Genomic DNA, 19,776 nt, shown 5'->3' on the forward strand with positions numbered 1-19,776 from the left:
CCCACCGAGCATATACCTACATTCAGTTGAATCGATAGGATATCTGCTTAGGGCAATGACCAAGTCAACCGACAGTACCATTCACCGGGCAGCGGCTCTTATTAAGAGCCTTTCCTTGAGTGTCAGGATCAGCCCACTCTTGGCACGCAGCGCAAAAAAGAAGAAAGAGTAATAGACCCGGGCGCCAGTTTTAAACTCAACTGTATCAGGTTTCAGTCAGCAAGATTGGACTGCTCGAGCGCACTAGCGCAGACGTTCATGTCGCCAATGTCCCTTTAGCTTACGGCCGAGCGGAGCTATTCAATCTAGCGTTTTTATGGCTTTCCCTTTCCTCTATGAAAGTGTGTCTCTGACCACTGAGTGATAAGCTGGTAGCACTCAGTAAGGGATATCGTACTTATACTAAATTACTAGATGCTTTTTAGCTATCAATCACTAGTGTAAAGGGAAGCTTTCTTTTAGGCAGAATTCACATTATTGTATTTCTTCTTTTGTACCTTTGCGCTTTTGAACTCCTCTACTTCTGTTAGTCTGCAAATAATCATAGTTTATTTTTAGTAAATTAACTATATATGTTAGTACTTATCACCTAACTCAAGAGAATGCCAGGAATGTCTACAATGTCTACTGCGGCAAATAGAAAGCGAGCTTCAGAGAGAGTCATTTGCCGCCAAAGATTATCCGAATTTCTAAGTAAGTGTTTTGTAGTTATATGTTTACCTTACTAATAATTCAGAAAACAACCTCTCAATAGCTATCCCAGCTTCCGAAGTACGACTACACCCTATTCCAAGTGATCCCTATCGATGGCAGCATGACGAAGATTACAGCCATCTATTTAAGAAAAATCTTAGCGATCTTTCTACAAATAATTATATTCAGATTTGTGAAGCCCTGCAAGGCGGTCATATCTGGGCATTAAACGAGATAGATCCTAAGAAGGAAACACCACAGGAAACAAAATCATATGAAAAACTCAAAGAAGACTTAGACAAACTGCAAGAAGAAAAGTCTTGTCTCCAAAGTGAAAATAAACAGCTGAGGAAGCTTCTTTGCTCTTATAGCAGGAAATTAAAGGTCTTCCATTTATCACTTTCTAGAGCTGCAACACAAACACGCTCTGCGATTCACATCATTGATCAACTGCAGCAGTTGTCAGAAAATCAGGACTTCCTTGATACAGAAACATGTTAAGTAATAACCCAATAGAAATATGATTTCAAATTCTTCAAAGATAGTATGTATGCCTAAAAACAGTCCAGCATTGGAATATACTGTGTACGGTATATGTCGTTTTCTAGCTCTGGATCAGCACGATCATACAGTAGATTAAGAGCGGGCGAAAAAGAAAATAGCAACTGCAACCCGACACCCTACTCCGTAGTCCTGATTTGAAATTATCGTAATGCAGAAAAATCAAAATAGTACCACTACCCCTAGTAAATTTTTGCCTGACGCTGTTAATTTGCTGTACGTCTCGTTTTCGCTTCTCTTATTTGCTTCTACCCAATAGTCGGAATAACCCAAGTTATTCCCGTGGGGGAGATTGATATGTCATTGGTAGAGAGGACTTCACATTGGGTAACTGAAAATCCTGCAGACGTGCCGCGAATGCTCACTCCGGATGACGACAATGAGGCCTTACAAGTAACGCAAGAAGAGTCGATAAAGATGAGGATAAAGAAGTTCAAGCTGATAATTGTAAACCAAAGAACTAGGGATGTACAGAGAAGTAAGAAAAAGAGAATGATACAAAAAATGGGAAGGTGTTAATCAATCAATCAATCAATCAAAATTCTGTTAACCTGATGAAGCCTATCTATTGAAACGACAGGCTATGTAGGCGCTTCGCCGAATGAAGCAGAATCTCGAGCCCTTACGCCATATAAACCCACAAACGCAGTAGATAAATCATAAAGCAACGCAACTAAACCGGCTGCCATTCGCCTGCCGCAGCCCATTACGTCTCCTGACGCTGTCTCTCCTTCCGCCTCGTTCTGTATAGGTGGTTCGTGAGTGGTATGCGTCACTGGTAGCGGCCTGACCCAGGCCGCCCCCTAAAGTTCCATATAACCATCGTCTTCCTCGCCTAGTTCGAGTCCTTCTAGCAGGTTGGTAGTTTCTGGAGCCTCCTCGTCGTCTTCCTCGTCCAGTCGAGCGAATCGGAATTGTTAGAGGAGGCCTGTTTGTTGCATAAATTCGGTAACGTAACGGATCGCCTGCGGGTATACTAAAACTGCGTCGTAATCTTGTATACGCCCACGCAGTCCCTCTATCTGATTGTAATCCATCATTATCCTCCGGCCGGCCGTGTGCAGCGAGCACTCTAGAAGGACGTGCCTAGGGGTCTGAGACCCTAGGTCACAGGCGCACCGGTCGGAATCGACCTGTTTGATTTTGATCTTGTAGAGGAAGAGCCTTAATCCTATCCTCATAGTGCGCATCTGAATGATAATCGAGGTGTGCGATCGGCGATATAGGGGACCCCTGGAGGATCCTGGTAGGGATTAAAATAAGGTTGCTTAGATATCCGGGGAGCTGCAGCCTTGTAGAACGGTTCGATAGGAAAGATTTGAGCCAGCCGGCGAAGAAGCCGAGCCCTATCATATGTAGATTATGGAGGAGCCGTATATGCGAGACGTTGTCGAAGGCGCCAGCCACGTCTAGGAGTAACATACTAATCTTCTGGCCCTTGCCCCAGCTTTGAAAGATCTGGTCAAGGAGCAACTGGATCAAGTGGTCAACTGAGATGCCTCTGCGGCCCCCTAGATAGCTCCTAGGCAGGAGATTACGCTCCTCCAGGGCCCATCGGGGTCACTGGGGCAGGCATCTCCGGCTCGCTCTGCTGACCGGCTTTCTCCCGGTTAGGCTGCGGAGGCGTACCCACTCCGTCCGCAGCAAAACCTATCCTATCTTCGGAGAGTTCACTAGCTGTGGGAATCATCTCCTGCGAGCCGGCGTACGGCAGCGTGGACCCCGGTTGAAATCAGACTGTTGAGCGGTTACGGACGCTTACAGGCCTACTAACGGACCTTGTGCGCCTCTCTAAGAGGCTCGTGTGCGGCTGGCTGCGCCTCTCGTTGTTAGACGAGCTGGGGGTTTCCGTACCGCCACGTACGGAGAACTGAAAGTCCTGCAGATAAGGAGGGACCCGGTACCAGACTTGCCGGTACACTGCTATAGCTTAAACCCGGTCCATCTCTCCTGCATACCCCGAACACCCTTTGTGCCAGGCAGCGTGTGCTTCTCTACACCCTGCACAGCGGCGCTCCGGGCTGTTGGTAGACTTGTGGGAGCAGTTCCGGGTCTCGTGGCTTCCCCCACAGAGCCCGCAAGTTGTTTTATTCGAACAGACAATTCCTATGTGACCATGTTGTTGGCAGTTAAAGTACCGTCGGATACGAGCAGTCCGCTCATATAACACTGTTTTATGGATAACGCTGTCCCAAATGGTGCCTCGTGCGATTGCCTCGTTGGCGTAACGGGGATCTAGGAATTCTACGATCAGGGCAGACGATTTCTGGTTCTTATGGTTAGACGAATAAGTGAGCCACGCGATACGCGTGATTCGGGAAATCTGTGGAGCTTCCTTGCTTACCCAGCAGTCTCTGTTTTCTCCGAGTAGCTCGCTAGCTACCCGTTGTTGTTCTGTTTCGGTGGTAAGATCTCCAATTGACTTAAGTACGATCCCATGTACAACGATACCCCAAGAGGGATGCCGCAGCATGGCCCCCGCGCTCAGGTGATTGGCCCATTGATCGTGGGTCCTGGCAGCTTCGGCCTCAGCGGCGTAGCGGAGTGAGAGGCTCAGGTAGCCAGACCTAAGCTGTCTAGCAGCCACAAAACGCGCCTTAGCTAGGGAGAGAGTCCCTGTCTGGACGCATATTTTCTGTTTTGCTGTTTCCGCTCTCTGCTTGATATCCAAAGTCGTAAGACGCCGGTAGGTGCGCACTACACCAGCATTTCGTAGTTTAACAATGACCTCGCGGTCCTTGCTGAGCTCCGACGGGGTGGCTGGGGCGGTACTAGAGGAGACGAAATACCCCGAAGGATTGGAAGTAGAGTGAGGACCTCCTGGGACACTTCATGGGAGCCAGATAAAGTTTGTTGGTCGCAGTATTCCAAAAACACAACTAAGTCATCTCTTTTAACCACAAAGTCCCGTGTACGTACGTCATCAGATAGAATTGTGTCTAGATATTGTCAGCTGCAGTCACATATATATTATAGGGAGTGTTTCTTCAATTACCAATCAGCCGTTGCAACTCGGGACTCGGATGGTGATAGATGGATCCAGAACGTGAATTGTATGGCAAGCTATAATCATCACACAAACAGTGCGCCATTTCGCTCAGCGTAGAAGGCACAGAAACATCCTCCCACCAATTATGTAGCCTATCAATCCACTGAGGCCGGAGTAAAGACAATTTTGTAGTACATATTGTCAATGCACAAAGAACGAATAAATCTGATATCATACTAGTAAACATTATGTGAATGTTATTATTTGCAGAGGCTTGCTGTTTAACCGATCGACGAGAACTTGCTGTTGGGCCTGAATATCCCTCGAGAATTGTACATAATCGCTCAAAGACGTGGATCTGATTTCGCGAAGGTTGGTGACTCTCATTTTTTATTTATTTTTCTAGCTCCAACTGAACAGGCAAAAAGGATAAATTGAATTCTTGCTCTGTAGATCCCGGAAACGACGTTGCGAAAATTGCTGAAATTTGAGTAGGAGCAAGTTGTTAGGAGAGCATATTGGTAGGCAGGCCGTGAGAAGAGGTCCTTTGGGCCGGGGGAGGCGCGTTGCGTACCACAGAGGCCCAGGACTGGTAGTTCTGCTTCTGAACACTCGATTGAGTTTGATAGGTTTGTTTCTAGACGGTTTGAAGGGTGTGCTGGATGTTGGCCAGCTCGGGGCCGATACAGCAGTTGGCAGTCAGAATATCTATAATTTCGTGTTGCAGAAATCGCAGGCGTCAGCTACCTGCTGTATAAAGCTGACTACCGGTTTGGGAAGCTATTTCCCATTTGATTTGTTGAATGAAAGGTATTGTTGCGCATCTTTATTGAGGTTCAAAACGCAGTTGAGAAAAGTCTGATTATGCGCGTTTACCGCCTCAGGAATCCCTAAAAGGGCCGGCCACGAGGGTTTCGCCCCAACCATATCGATATCCCCTATAAAGTTAGGCTCAATCGATAGCGGCTGGGGTTGATAGTAAACTGGCTGATTCTAGAGGCCGTAGCCGTCGTGGTGGTTGAGTAATTTTAAAAATTTGGTTCGCGTCGAAGTTTTTTTTTTTAAATGGGAAGGTAGTTACCAGTGTAGGTACTGTACGGTGTAGTTTCCTACCGCTGGCACCGAATAACTACCTGGTTGGCAACCTTTCAACCTGCTTGTCACGGATCTGAGAGAGGTAGGTACACTTCTACAGATCCCCTAGTAGGTCGTGTAGGACGGTTACTCGCTCAACTACTAAAATGTGAAAAGGCCAGAATTCCAAGTCAACGACCTCGAGTACGCATTAGTCAGTTTATCATCCTGCTCTCGGGCAGCCTTTCTCACTCTATTTATTCTATGTGAGTTAGTGAGTTTGTTTAATAATGTAAAAATTGATAATTTCTGAGCGTTTTTTATTATTTTTCTTGTACCTCTAGTAGACATCTTTTATAACCGTTCCGAAAGGCTCAAGACCCGTGTACACCGTAGGAGCGTATTTGTGGAGAACGATGCGTACCTTATGTCAGGTTGACAGCTCAAGTGAAAAGAATCCTCGAAGATAAAAGCTTTCCACATATTATGATTAAAAACCAACTAAGCTCTGTCAATTATATGGTCAAATGATGTCCCTGCAGCCTTAGCTTCTAGGCTCGCAAAAAGTCTATTCTATCGAGCGTTTCTTTCCACGTGGAGGCTTGAAGCAGTGAATATCTTCAAGATGGTAAGATAGCTCTGCCAGTGACCCACATTCTTGCTGACATGCTGGATGACGACAATGAAAGTTGTCAAGTAGAGCCTCATTGCTCAAATGAGATTGAACATGACTGTGCCATTTGCTCATATCCAAATACTGTTCCATCCGTTTTGTAGGCCATAGGCTGCCATCGCCTAAGCAAAATGGGCAGTAACCAGGCTTAACTGGGCAATTCCGGAATATTATCGGGTCACATCGAAGCAAATTATCTGGCGTGCAGAGATGAGCCGCGCAATGCTCGTGCCAGTCTTTCCGATTATTAGACCACAAGCCACACTCGAAGCAAAACTCTGCAAAGCAATTACTGCCTATTTGGCGTAATTGTTCTGACATACAACGATAGAGATGGAGCCATTGACGATGCGGACGGAACCTATTAAGTTAGTTAAGATAATATTATATAAATAAGAGTAAACTTACATATCTAACGATTTGCCGCACACACAACTTCCATCGACTGGCTGCAGACCTGCGCGATAGGCAACTTGGTGATGTTTTCTGCAAATTACTTCCAGCGCCAGTATAGCCTCTCGTCCAGTTGGGCTTCGTATGGATGACCTAGTGGGCAGTATCCTAGCGAGAAGGTCACGCTCCGGCATAGCACGTCGATAATAGAGGAAAGAGGTTTGTTCATAAATATTCCCTGATTGAGTATTCTGCTGGAGATGACGTTGTCGTTTCAGTTCCTCTAGATATAATTTGTCTTTTTGACTCTGGATACGACGGCACTGTAAACGCATCTCTTTGACAGCTTCGGGGTCATTTGCGTCTTCAAGCTGCTTTTTAAGGGAGATTAATTTTTTATCAAGGGCTATAATATCTTCTCTCTCCTGGAATTCAAACTCCGCTTTCGCAGCTAGAGATTGCCATAGGTTGGGGTTTCGGTACAGCCCCATACTCCGTCGATTTTGGATATGTTCATGGCGAGAGGCAATATTCAAGTAGGTTGCAGGTCCATCTACTTCGCACACAGGGTGAGCATATGACCTGCCAAAGGTGCGCGGTTCGACGTGTCCGGCCTGTTTCATTCGGGCTGTCTGAGAGTACTTTTTATCTGGAGGATATTAATAATTAGATATAAATGGCTGAACTGAAACTTGCTTGCCTGTTTCCATAAGATTCCATCGGCGACACGCACGGGCAGTAACATTGCAATTATATCCACTTCGATGTCCAAGATCTGCGAACTCTTTCCCAAAGGCATCAGCACCTCTCGCTTTTCCAGTAGAACGTCCACAATCAAGTTCATTGAATGGCCTGAAGATTGGAATGTCGAGTATCTCATTCCTGAAACGAATGACCAAGATAATATGATTATCTTGTGTGGCTAGGTCAGTGAGCTTGATAGAGTCAACAGTATCAAGTATCTCAGAACAAGAATTATACTGGAGAAAGGCCCGGTCACCGGAGAACAGTGGCAACATAAACAGAATGAAGTTAAAGAACAGGGGTACCTCTTCCCTATACACCTCATAGAAGGCATTTATTGGAAGTTGCCATTTTTTCATTCGCTTGTAACCTTTGATGTATTCCCGAGAATATGTTAAAACCAGCATCGGAATTTGGTCAACTAGCTCTACAGTGAGTACAAAATGCTATACCTTATTAGTATTGCAGTTTTCAAAATTGTACTTTTTAATCACGAACCTTATAGCATGCTGCCATAACAGTAGCACGAAGAGTTGAATCCTTATTATCGTTTTGTTTCTCACGAGCAACGGCTCGGCGAGCTGTTGACTCATGGACTTCACCAGTTCGGGCAGACGAGAAACAATACAGTAACATTGATGCCGTTAGCTGTACTCTACTCCGATCAGGATAGCATCCTCGGTATTCCTTGAAGTCCCTACACCAGAGCTGAGTTTGAAGGACGGTCAAATCATTCGGAGAGAATCCGTCTTTAGGCATCTCGACATTTGGAAGACCAAGTTTATTTGCCAGGTCTGATATAATATACTAGAGATCTCTTTAGCATTCTGTAGAGAACTTGAGCAAGGTTTAAGCAGACAAACCTCCTTCATTGTTGTTGACATACTTTGGGGGACATGAAAGTTCCTGTTCCGGGACAGGCCTGCCTCAAAGTGCCGTCGAAAATTTTCAATGGTGTCAGGTGTCGGTTTATCCTTGATTCGCCCATCTGTATTTTTGGCCACAAATTCAAGAAAGGCTTTGTAAGTTTGAGTGTCAGGTGGAGACCGGGCAGCTGGGTGTAACTGTAGAAATCTAGAAACATCAGTAAGAATTTTCTGCAGACCAGAGGTATTTACTTACCGATCAAATATCCCAAGAGCTCGGTCATATTCCTCTTGTGTTCGTGGAAGAATAGCTCGCTTTATTTCTTTGTCGTCGTGATCATCGAGGTTGACTACACACGTAAACCTTGCTGTTGGATCTTGTCGCATGTTGAACGAGTAGGCTGGAGCATGAGAGGAGGAAGGATAAAGGGGGAAGGATAAAGGAGGAAAAGTAAGACAGTGTAAATGTCATCCTTTATAAAGAAACAGCAGTACCTGCCCCTCTATCCTGCTTGTTGCACCAATTTCAGAATGCTACTTTTGGTGGCTTGGGTGCAGAATATTCAGGGGACTGAAGGCTTCACCTGAAGCCGCCCGACCAGCGGCGTCAAATCGGCAAGTCCGTGGGCGCTGGGGTGGGTGACCACCGACATATACATGCTGTTGTACGTTTTTTTGTTTTTGTTAATTTTTATGCTTTAGAGACAAAATCAAGCCCCGCTTGCTTTCTGTCCTTCTGTTTTGAAATATGCCGTTGATCAGAGAGAGAGAGAGCCGTTCGGATATCCCTGAAGCCTATTTTACCTCTTTTCTCCACTTTGGAGTACAACGGCATTTCTTTATTGAATGCCAGAAAAAAACAACCCAAATAATAATCTAAAGTATCACATTGATCACCAAGCTCCTCGCCTGCTAGATGTATAGCCTGTCTCTAACCCGGCTCATACTGTACATAGGTCGATATAGCACCAGGCCCCGAGAAATGGAATCGCTAGATGGATGCCAATTCTATGGAAAAGTATTCGTACATATTTTCAACTATGTGTGACTTTTTGGCGATCACTTTCCATAACAAGTACAGCACAGTAGTATATACACACCGCTTGGCATCTAGTGTTTGAAATTTCTATTGCACAACATTATTGACTGTTGTATCTTGCCCACCCCTCTTCCAATTGGATCGGTTACCAGAGTTGGAGTCGGATAGTAGGAGCTCTAGTGCGAAATACAGCCAGACGCTTCGGGCGATACTATTCATTCCAACTCACAAGTACAGGGATGATGCAGAAGCAGCCACATAGCCTTCACATTGTCCACCCGGAGCCGCAGAACTGGACATCCAGGAAGAATTACATTATGTACTCTGAAAGGAGGGGAGGGGGTTCGCCCTGCTTAGAGGCCTAGTTGATATGGATCGTATACAGGTAATATGTTGGCGATACTGCCGCCTCAGTCCGCCCTCCCTGTATGGCGGCTTGGCAATAGCGCTCAACCCCTTTTCATAGAGAATTCAAAAGCATTTCACTCCCGATTGAGTAGGCAATACAGCCATGTCGCTGTCATAATATTACGAGACCTGCAAGGCAGACAAACCAAAGTAGCTGGCCCACACTTCTTTGCTAAGGAAAAATATAGTATTTGCCTCCCCCTCTTTGTTATGGAACGTTATCCCCAAGAGGGCGCTTGTAACATTTTAGCCCTCGGTAAGTCGGAAGGAGCCTGATTAATGATTAGTTACTCAGTAGTTAGAATTCCTGATTACTGATTAGTTAGAATTTATCCTGCTCTCTTAAACTAACGCGCAGGATCAAACTACCCGTGTAGATCCCGGAAAAAGAGATTTTCTATCAATACTAAATAGCCAACAGTGGGGGCCATTGATACCGTTCCATAACAAAGAGGAGTGGGGGGCCAAATATAGGTAGGGTATACAGTTGGCGCGGTGTCAGGATTTAGTGCGGCGGTGTCGGGATTTTCAGTTTCTTGAGCCTCTTTGGTATTAGAATGCCAAGAGGCTCTCTCTGATAGTTAGTTATTGAATAAGAGTTATTAAATGGCCTGATCTCGGATTGGCTTAGAATTCCGACACCGAATCAGATTTTCTGATACCGTACGAGCTTTCCTGATACCGAACCAACTTTGACACCGCCGCATTAAATTCTGACACCGCGCCAACTGCGACCCCCAAATATGGTGTATATTGTTCCTTTGCTAAGACGCGTACTCCGTAAGTGCCCCGCCAAGTATACTAGTCGGAAAGCTCCACAAACGGCTATAGTAAGTACCGAGCACTGTATTGTTCACATGCTTGTACGGAGTATGTGCTTAGGTGAGCGTTTGAGGCTATATAGTATTCCAGTTTCCCTATAAAAACTTACTTCTGAATCAACTGAGTCCCTTCAAAAGCTATCACTCCAATTATACAGCCACCTGACATCAATTGTTCTCTGTACACTGGTAATATTGGCATAATGAGCGCAACTGAGATTATCAGCAGCCCCACTTCAATCCGCGAAAATGGACACTCACTGAATGACAAGACTCCAAAAGATAACAGTGTACCACAGCTACCAACAGCGAACAGCTGGAATGGGACAACTGTAGGAGCTAAAGATCCTTATGCACTGATGCGCGATTGCAATGCGAACTCTCGGTTAGTTCACCAAATATAGCGTTAATGGATATTTCACTAATATCATAACTAGACTTACAGCGCAGCATTATCTCTGGAAAGAGCTACTCGGGTTTTTGGTTCATCCCGATATTGATACTCGGGCTTCTGACTTGAGAGTCGCTGATGTTGCTACTGGAAACGGGTACAGTGATTCGCTTACTTTGGAAGTACTCTTCTCTGACTCTTTTAGTATTTGGCTTCAGGACTTTGCTCGTGGAAAACCACCGTCCGTTGATCTTCACGGCTTCGATATCAGCCTGGACCAAGTAGGCCCTAAACCATGGCTACCCGCCAATATACACATGCATGTCTGGAATATCTTTGAAAACGTGCCGGATGAGTTCGTGGGCTACTTCGACATTGTACACGTTCGTCTGATCACTGTCGTTGTCAAGAATAACGACCCGAGGCCTATTCTAGTAAACCTGAGAAAGCTACTGAGTATGCACTATCTATTCCAATTATATGGCTAGGCTGACAATCCACTGCGTCAAGGACCTGGCGGCTACCTTCAGTGGGACGAGGTTGACACCATTGGATGTTCCATCAAGACCGTACCTGGGATTTCGGCGTCTAACCTTGATGCACTCTTCTCCCAGCTTAAAGGTCATGACACGTAAGTGTATTGAAAGAAAATTGTTGGAAGATCTGGTGCGAGCTAATCTCTTTCACAGCTGGAAATATGAGCTCACGCGAACCATGGATGAAAACGGATATACTGACTCAACGCTGTATACCTACGAGTACGGACTCGGAATGGCCCGATTTTGGAGTGATTTGTGAGTTATAATAGAGACCAACACTACGTGGCTACGGTAGTACCTAACTTGCATATAGATATGTGAGCACATGGAAAGAGTTTGCAGAAAATGCACTGAAAACTCCGGAGGCATCCAGGAAATTGGAGCGCAGTGCGATGGTGGAGACTTTGAATGGTGCTTCGATCATGGTCCCAAAATTGGTATGGGTGACAAAGAAGACTGATACAACAGACTAGTCGGTGGTGTAAAAGCGAGAAATATCTCTATCTGTAATTAGGAATACTTACACATGCTGTGACCCCCTATCCCTTGTTTCATTCTAAAGATATGGTCAGCCCGCAATAGTTTGTAGAAAGGTTTGAAATTTAATCTTGAGGTAGTCACTATTGAAAGGCTCTTCAAGTTGACCAGTCCGTCTTATCTTAGAAAGGTGTCAGTTGGTAATAATTTATAGTGTTCGCTGCACTTCGCCAGCCGGGGGATAATGATGTAACACCTCAACTCTATCGAGTGACTGCGTGGGCATACCCAGGACTACGCCTGGAGGCGCGGTAGGCACACAGCAGGCATTTGACGAGCTGCTTTAGTTGTGTTAATTTTTTATTTGTCTACTGCATTGGGTTTGTACGGCATACGAACTCGAGACTCTGCTTCATTCGGTGAAGCGCCTGCATAGCTTAGCGTTTCAATAGATAGGCTTCAATTGATTGATTGATTGATTGATTGAAAATCTATAGCGCAAGTCAACTTGACTGGTGTGTATTCCAAGTTCTGCACCATGCTATGGACACTGGATACGTCACTATTTACTTTGCAATAAAGCCATCAATGAACTTGGTAATCTGCTCCCCCAGAGCCTGAGGCTGGCTCACGAATGGCATGTGTCCGGTCTTAAAGTCCACAACTTCCCATTCGACCTTGGATTTCTCCAGCCACATATCCTGCAATGATGAAGGGTTACAACAGTCGTCCAGTGTACGCACATACGCCCTCCTACCATCAAACGCACTCTCCGCCCAGGCTGGGGCAGTCGCGGGTGTTTCAAAAGCTCGGAGTGCGTGTGGCTGCATTAGCTTATCCAATTCTGACTCAAGGGCACGGTCGCAGTCATTGTACAGAATTTCCATCGCCGGCTCGATGACAGCAAGCCCCTGAGATGGCTGGGAACAAAATTATTAATATCCTATGGTTATGATCGCGGTTGTTCTGGGTAGACGGTACCTTGTCGACTTTGATAAAAGGAGGGTAAGCGCCGCCTACAGCATTGAAGAGAGATTCTCCATCAAGTGTAATGTTGCCCGCCACGTAAATAAGGCCGATTACGCCAGTAGTTTGACCTTGGGCTCTTCTGGTCTCCTTCGCAAGTTCTTTTGCTGCGCCACCTGCAACAACACCCCCGTATGAGTGTGCGATGATGACAATATCTTTACCCTGTTCGTTCAAAAGAGGGAGTAATACGTTGTCGCGCAAGAAAGCGATATCCTGAGTAGAGGACACGTTGGCCGGATCAGAGGGATTGCAACTAGGGTATGATCCTGGGTGTGTTGCGTATCCGGCTTTGGTCAGATACGGTAGCACTTTATCGAAGCCTTGAGGTGTGCCGAAGGCACCTGGAACGATAACGATCACCGGGAGGTTCGCCGAAGACATGGTGGAGGGGAGTCTGATTTCAAAACAGGTTGCAACTTTGTTATGTTGAAGATTATTACTGAGAAGAAAAAAGCTGAGAAGTCCGGATCGCTAGGTACCAGGAGTAAGCTAAAGAAGGCGGAGTGGCGGATTTGGTGGTAACTAACTAAGTATTTGTTATAATTTGATTAACTAATCTTGCTAATTTCAATCTAGTTACAACTGCAGATTTATAATCGAGGCTGGGTCTTATAACTAATCAGTCCTTCGAAATCAGCCGCATGTCAGATTAATATATTACGCAATCATAATCAACTGCATTCCAGGTTCCAACGGCTACCTGCAAGCCTAAAGGGACCACGCCCGTCCAATGGGGTTGCTGTGCCCTACCAGGATATTAAAACATCTACTTCACATACCTAGGTGGTACTCCATACATACAGGTAAGTGGTAATTCGTGTACTAGAATATGTACCTGCAGGTGGGGGCTAAGTAGTAGTTGCATACACTATACATATCTCAGTGGGTCGGCACTCGGAACAGCCCCTCTCCTCATCTCGCACTTCAGTTGTGGAGGAGTGAACAAGGATTTAAACAAATGTTACGACCATTGCATGAAAGAATATGGGGGCGAAATTATTTAGTCTGCAGATTGAAGGTGGGCATTTAATTGAACGGGATAAAAGATAGAGATTAAGATGTTTTGTAATTGTTGGGATAAGTCAATAGGAAAGGAACCTTGGAACCTTGGAACCTTGGAACAGTATATGGTATTGATCAAAAGACAGGAGTGGAAGAAGGCAAAGCGAATATTTGAAGTGCAAACTTGGAGTCCTGCCCAGGTGTTGCTCCTCGGAATATTAGCCACTCACTACAGAAGATAACAGCGGAGCTTCCTTCCCTTTGCCGAACGCTAGTGACAGATGTTTCTTGTTCTTTTGGGGGCTGGAAAAAAAAAAAAAAAAAGCTCGCATAAGTGATCGACGTTGTATTCTAACTTTTGATTGGTCGCTGATCGACAGGTATCGACAGACATCTCACTGTACGTAGACATATACTACTCCGCATACTGAAGTCGGGTCCGATAGTGGGGATCTTTGCCGTTGATGCGGGCTGAAACCTTGGAAGGGACGTTGGAATACCAACCTTTTGGCCCCCGGGGCAGCGCTTAAATACACCACCCTGTCTCTGACTCTCTGTGACATGTCCATCGTAAGGCCGTCAATGTTGCGGGGATATTCATAGGTCCGTGGATCTACTGCACGGAAGGCAAAATGAAACGTGCATTCACTAGCGATCCAAAGCAGGCAATAATTCCGTGCACGCCAGGGGCTGAACAAAACAAGTAAGGAGAAAGAACTCACCATTGAGGAGCATCCGAAGAATTCACGTTACTGCATTTTTGGAGGGCCAACCAGCGAGGGCCCCAGCCGAGGTCACATAAGGGGAAACACCAGTTATACTATAGTTTTACATTATTGATCTCCTGTTGGTTTTCCCTTTCCAGTTCTTCTGCCCCGCTTTCAGTTACAAAATCAGAGGGGCCGGGAAGCCTGAAGGAAAGCATTGGCCCACCCGTCGGTTCAGTCACTCAATGTTATATTACTCGGAGCACTCTGTACACATTATAAAAGATCTTTTTCACTGTGGCCACACTCTATGCTTTCGTCTCCACAGGGAGGGTTTCGGTGTCTAAGTGAACATTTATTTGCTTATCACAAACTCAGAACTCCCTGTAGCTATTATGTCTCATTCCATGCCCTCTGTGGACCTTTCCCAAACTCGTCAACCTAATTTGTATGCTTCTTCAATATTACCTTTCGTCGTCGCGGTTCTCTGTGTTGGTCTTCGATTCTGGTGCCGCTGGAAAAACACAGCAGGTTTATGGTTTGATGACTGGTTGATTCTAGCCTCACTGGTACGTACTGTCGCTTTTGCTCCCAGTTTAGAGTTTCTAATATTGTTCATTAGGGTTGCGGCGTTGGTCTGACCGCTTCATTATTGTGGTGTAAGGGGATATCCAATTGGTATTACGCAAATGTTGGAAATTGACAGATTCAGGGATACCTCGCGCTCTTGGAAGGCATATTCAGACCTTCGGACCCAATGCTACGGAGGAAGCATATATCGGGCTATTCTCTTGTGAACTGACTTACACCGGCGTCATTGTCCTTGTCAAGTTCTCTATTCTCGCCTTGTACTGGCGTATATTTAACAAGACGAACATAAAGATTCCCATTAGCATTCTTGCCACAGCGGTCTGCATGTGGGGTATCGCTGTAGTAAGTGTTATCTTTCCGCCCTCAAGTAGAAGATTATCTCTCACAGTTCCAGTTTTTGCTCACGTTGCTGCAATGTGTACCAACCCGAGGATTATGGGATCATTCTATTGATGCCTCTTGCAATGTTGACAGCCAAAAGTTCCTGTTTGCAATCTCAATCCCAAACATCCTAATTGATGTTACTCTTCTCGTGCTTCCTGTGCCTTACATCCTGAAACTCAACACATCGAGCAACCACAAAAAGGCTATTATGTCAATGTTTCTTCTAGGCGGTTTGTAAGTAGGCCTCTCATTCTAATTGTTGGCAATAGCAGACTGACCAAACAGTGTGTGTATCGCCTCGATAGTGCGACTCGTCTCAGTAATGACCCAGGGTACTGATGCGGACGTCAGTTGGAACTGGGTCAATCAGGCCATTTGGGCCACCGTCGAAGCTGACTTGGCAATTGTCTCAGGTACGTGCTATCTTCATGCTGGGCAGGGTGACTCATAATATTGACTGCATCAAAGCTTGCCTCCCAGTGTTGCGCCCTGTATGGGTCATAGGTCGACGAAAACTCTTTGGTTCCCAACCTACTAACCAATCGACCGATCCACCCTCTTGGGCTACGCCACTGAAACACTCTCAGGCCTCATCATGGGCCACAAGGATACTCAAATCGGACCCCGACGATAACGAAGACATGCGGCCTTTCTCTACTGTGAGTAGTTATACGGAAGAAGGGCCACAACGTTACTCGACATTCGACCAAGCGCGTACTAAAACGACCGTCGCGATCCCATTATCAACCCTCAAGAAACAAGGGGCTTATGACAAGGAAGGCATCACTGTGAACAGAACTTGGGATGTTGAGTCAAATCACCATAGCCACTCGAATGAATCGTAAAACACATTTCTTGGGAGCTGCGACCAAAGAGAGCGAAGTTACTCGAGTCAAGGCCGTGCGAAAATTTATTATAATCAGTCGGTCTTATACAAAGTTACATAAATACAATTTTTAAGGTGGTATACGCGGAATCACTAGATTGGCTATGGATTGTAGCTGGCAGCTAGTGGTGTCCTCTCATTACACGTCGCAAATTATTCACTCGAGTTTGCTCTTGAAGATATTCAGAATAGTATAGTCGCATCAAATCACGCAGCTACGCCCATATTTGTGGTTCCAATGACTACACGTCATGATCGCCTTCACGGATTAAATCATGGCATGCAACATGACTAAATGGCCATGAATTAACTCAATTTGAGGAAATTTCGCTAAAAAGTGGATTTTATCTCTAGATACCGCCAACCCTACTCCTCTATTAGCTTAAGTTCACAAAATGGCTAACATTTATGAAGGGCTAGCGCCAGAATGGCAAGAAACTGGTCAATGCCTGGATTCCCCCTCGAACTATGTTTATTAAGCCTAAGGATAAATCACTAGCGCCGTTGAGTTTACCACGTAGCTTTTTCGCGAGCAAACCGGGGAAATACACGCAACAAAATTCTACTTTCTGTGTAAGTTAAACCAGCCAGACCCAGGAGACCAGCCATAATGAATAGCACAGACCCCATGTGGACCCAGGTTCATGCCGTCGACCCCACCTGTACAGTGCACTCCAAACCACCCTCCGCCATAAGTCAATTGACCTGAAGCTTTTGGCTTGAGGCTGCAGCCGTACTACCAGTCTATCACAGCTTTCCGACAATGGACCCACATCCACAGACTGAAAGCTGGCCGTGACTTAGCTCTCTAGGGTCGCCGGCTTAGAGGCACCCACCCGCCTACTCTGTATTGACTGTACACCGTACACAAGCCACACGCCGGCAGGTTCGTAGTTGGGTGGATGACCACCAGCGAATCCCTGCTGTTGTAAGTTTTTGCTTTTTTGGAGGATGAGTTAGGGATTCAAGACATGCAACTTTTCATTCAGAATGAGGCAAGGGCGGCGACATTGAGTCGAGTAGTCAATATGAGGGCTTTCCTTCGTGAAAAGGCCGTCCGGACAATTTTTCATAAACACCATTTCATAGAGATGAATATACTATGCGTCTCTGTTAGTGTCTACAACACCTATATCTATCGAAAATCGACGCTTTTGGGAAGTCAGTCTTTGTTTTTATAAAATTTCTTAACGATTCTGACAATACTAAATCAACGCCAGATAAGAAGGAAAAAAAAGAACAAGTAACCCAACTTAGCAAGATAACAGCAAATGTGGGCGGCCGCTTGTCCACACAACCTTAGTGAATTATTAAAACGAGTCCCTATGTCAAGGTCAACCCTTCAGCAGCCTTTAACCCGAATATTAAAATATAAAGGAAGGCCATATATATTCTCTTCATATGGGTGAGTATCCTCCAGCCGTAAGTTTATAGTTATCATCGGCCCTTTTGCATTCAGAGCAATTCCTTCGTATGAATGAGCTTAACATCCGTAGAATTCATTCGCCCATGGAATTATCTTAGACCCTTTATATACGGGGGTTCTTCAACCCGGACTGAGCGCCAAACCCCAAAGTAAATATTAATAATAAGGTCAACATTTTTTAAAGCCCTCGCAACATAAAAGTCCATCATTGAGTTGCTCTTGGAAACTGTTGCTATGCATACTGTTTGGGTCCGCCCAAAACGAGGGAGGAAATATGCCAGGTGTTAATGGCCCTGAATCCATCTGAAATTCCAAGTTCTTGATGCGGATAATCTCCTTCGGGCTTACATTTCGCACAGCAGAAAGTTTTCCACACAGCGTCGAAACTCCAGTAACAACTTTCATGGAAAAATGCAAGTGATGTCGGTGGTTTCTGGATGAGCATCTTTCTCCAACTAGCCTCCGGACGTAAATATGCTGTCTTTTTGATGGGCTCAATCTTTCCCAGTCTCGCTACCTCGTGGCCGTGTCTATAACGTGAATCTGAACTCTTCCGGAAAAATTGGTGCCATATCCGGTCTATCAGCGGGTTTATAATACCTGGCTGGTCTAATATTGATTCTCCACATAGGATAAAGAACAGTGCCGCTTGTAGCCTTTTAGACCGGTCGATAAGATCACTCCAGAGATAGCACACTCGCTTAGATGTGAGTAGTGTGTGTATCTAAGTATAGAAGGATCTCTTTGAGGATTTCTGGGATCACCAGGGCCTTTGATATTTTAGGCTCCTCCATTATCTCCAGGGCTGATAGGTTTCTTCTCGTGTGTTTGCTGACGCTCGACATCTTGGTGTTCAGCTTGTCGGATGAGGTGAATAATCCTGTTATGATGAATGTAAATCACCCAACAGCCGTGTCGCATTTAACTCCACCTAAAATAATGTGAATATCATCCGAGAAGCCGTGAATCAAAGATTCTTCGGGAGAAATTGTGCGTCATCGTGATCCCGATTCTCTTCATGACTCACGCCTACACGTCCTTATGTGGCGCGCTCTTGAAAATTGTTTCCTTGCAGAGCTAAAAATACACCAGGAAGAAGCACCTCAAAAGCACGGCGAGAAACAGGCGAAAACGCAAATCGGAAAGGATACACCGAATAAGGCTCAACTACTACGAGAAAATGGAAAGACACCTTGTCGGGCTTCTCGAAGAGGCCACGAAGGAGAGCCTTGCTGAGCTGCGATCAGGGACTTCACAATGGATGAGCTGAGCAAGCTTATGGGTATCTTACCACACAACCAAGTCTATTAATGACAAACGCCAAAATTAGCCGGCTTGTGGCATCCTTGTAAATCTTCACCTCAAGATTCAATATACGAAAGAAACTAATCAGTTCAATAGCACATATACTAGATCATATGGGGAAATGGGAAAAGCGCGCCGATGGCTCCACGCCAAACGAAACTCCTTGTCGCTCATGGCTTACCTTATTTTTCCTTCTTTCGGGCAAGCGATTCAGAAATTTTTTATCTGGTATAGCTCCAGTTGGAAAGTTCGCAGTTTTCGAAATCGGGGATTATACTACGTGTTATAGGAACCACGATGATACAATCATGCACATCATAGCAATCGAGGCCAAGCAGTAGGGCGAACTATCACACGGAATAACAACCCTTGGGACATATGTGTAAGTGATCTGTTTCCCTCTGGTAGGGTCGCAAAACTGATTGATGGCTGCACCACAAATAGGGGCGATTTTCAACGAGAGAGAAGAGAAAGGGGAGGCCACGAAGCCCGTGTACGGGTTCTTGAGCGATGGCAGTCGATTTGAGTTTTTTCAACTGAACGCGAATCTTCTCGTGAGTAGTCAAAATTCATTCACCAGGCAGTGTTACTGATTTATCATAGGACATCTCCAAGACCCTCCAATGGTACTATGGCCCACGGGTCCAGGGGGAAATTGTCAGCTTGCTTTTTTTCTTATTTGACGAGGCGGCGTTGCTGTCTCCGACCAGCTCGCTAGAAAAGATGATCACCGACAGTCTTTCTAGCAGCTAGCCGGAGCAAGAGGGGCAGTTGTGCT

The 19,776-nt window shown here is 45.5% G+C and overlaps 6 protein-coding genes across 6 annotated transcripts; 3 read left to right on the forward strand and 3 right to left on the reverse strand.

The window, feature by feature from the left end:
- Positions 1-2,361: 2,361 nt before the first annotated feature.
- KD926_003152 (putative RNA-directed DNA polymerase from transposon X-element) lies at positions 2,362-4,178 on the reverse strand (the record flags this gene model as incomplete). Its single annotated transcript, XM_053094608.1, has 5 exons — positions 2,362-2,701; positions 2,793-2,931; positions 3,213-3,360; positions 3,440-4,082; positions 4,174-4,178. 5 exons carry the CDS (start codon positions 4,176-4,178, stop codon positions 2,362-2,364), a joined length of 1,275 nt encoding a protein of 424 aa, XP_052950622.1.
- Positions 4,179-6,286: 2,108 nt separating this feature from the next.
- KD926_003153 (uncharacterized protein) lies at positions 6,287-8,380 on the reverse strand (the record flags this gene model as incomplete). The annotated part of the gene is made up of 6 exons (XM_053094609.1): positions 6,287-6,351; positions 6,424-7,032; positions 7,144-7,573; positions 7,626-7,934; positions 7,991-8,201; positions 8,250-8,380. The coding sequence occupies 6 exons, from the start codon at positions 8,378-8,380 to the stop codon at positions 6,287-6,289; spliced, it is 1,755 nt and encodes a 584-aa protein (XP_052950623.1).
- A 2,084-nt stretch (positions 8,381-10,464) lies between these two features.
- KD926_003154 (uncharacterized protein) lies at positions 10,465-11,664 on the forward strand (the record flags this gene model as incomplete). The annotated part of the gene is made up of 5 exons (XM_053094610.1): positions 10,465-10,646; positions 10,699-11,108; positions 11,163-11,283; positions 11,342-11,446; positions 11,505-11,664. 5 exons carry the CDS (start codon positions 10,465-10,467, stop codon positions 11,662-11,664), a joined length of 978 nt encoding a protein of 325 aa, XP_052950624.1.
- Positions 11,665-12,234: 570 nt separating this feature from the next.
- On the reverse strand, positions 12,235-13,078 carry KD926_003155 (alpha/beta hydrolase; the record flags this gene model as incomplete). Its single annotated transcript, XM_053094611.1, has 2 exons — positions 12,235-12,588; positions 12,650-13,078. The coding sequence occupies 2 exons, from the start codon at positions 13,076-13,078 to the stop codon at positions 12,235-12,237; spliced, it is 783 nt and encodes a 260-aa protein (XP_052950625.1).
- Positions 13,079-14,801: 1,723 nt separating this feature from the next.
- On the forward strand, positions 14,802-16,226 carry KD926_003156 (Phosphotransferase enzyme family protein; the record flags this gene model as incomplete). Its single annotated transcript, XM_053094613.1, has 6 exons — positions 14,802-14,975; positions 15,029-15,065; positions 15,119-15,339; positions 15,392-15,615; positions 15,667-15,794; positions 15,850-16,226. The coding sequence occupies 6 exons, from the start codon at positions 14,802-14,804 to the stop codon at positions 16,224-16,226; spliced, it is 1,161 nt and encodes a 386-aa protein (XP_052950626.1).
- A 3,150-nt stretch (positions 16,227-19,376) lies between these two features.
- Positions 19,377-19,751, forward strand: KD926_003157 (uncharacterized protein; the record flags this gene model as incomplete). Its single annotated transcript, XM_053094614.1, has 3 exons — positions 19,377-19,380; positions 19,443-19,552; positions 19,602-19,751. 3 exons carry the CDS (start codon positions 19,377-19,379, stop codon positions 19,749-19,751), a joined length of 264 nt encoding a protein of 87 aa, XP_052950627.1.
- Positions 19,752-19,776: the final 25 nt, after the last annotated feature.

Source organism: Aspergillus affinis, assembly GCF_023601865.1.
Source record: "Aspergillus affinis strain CMG 70 chromosome Unknown NODE_172_length_57971_cov_91_669137, whole genome shotgun sequence".
Lineage (NCBI taxonomy): Eukaryota > Fungi > Ascomycota > Eurotiomycetes > Eurotiales > Aspergillaceae > Aspergillus > Aspergillus affinis.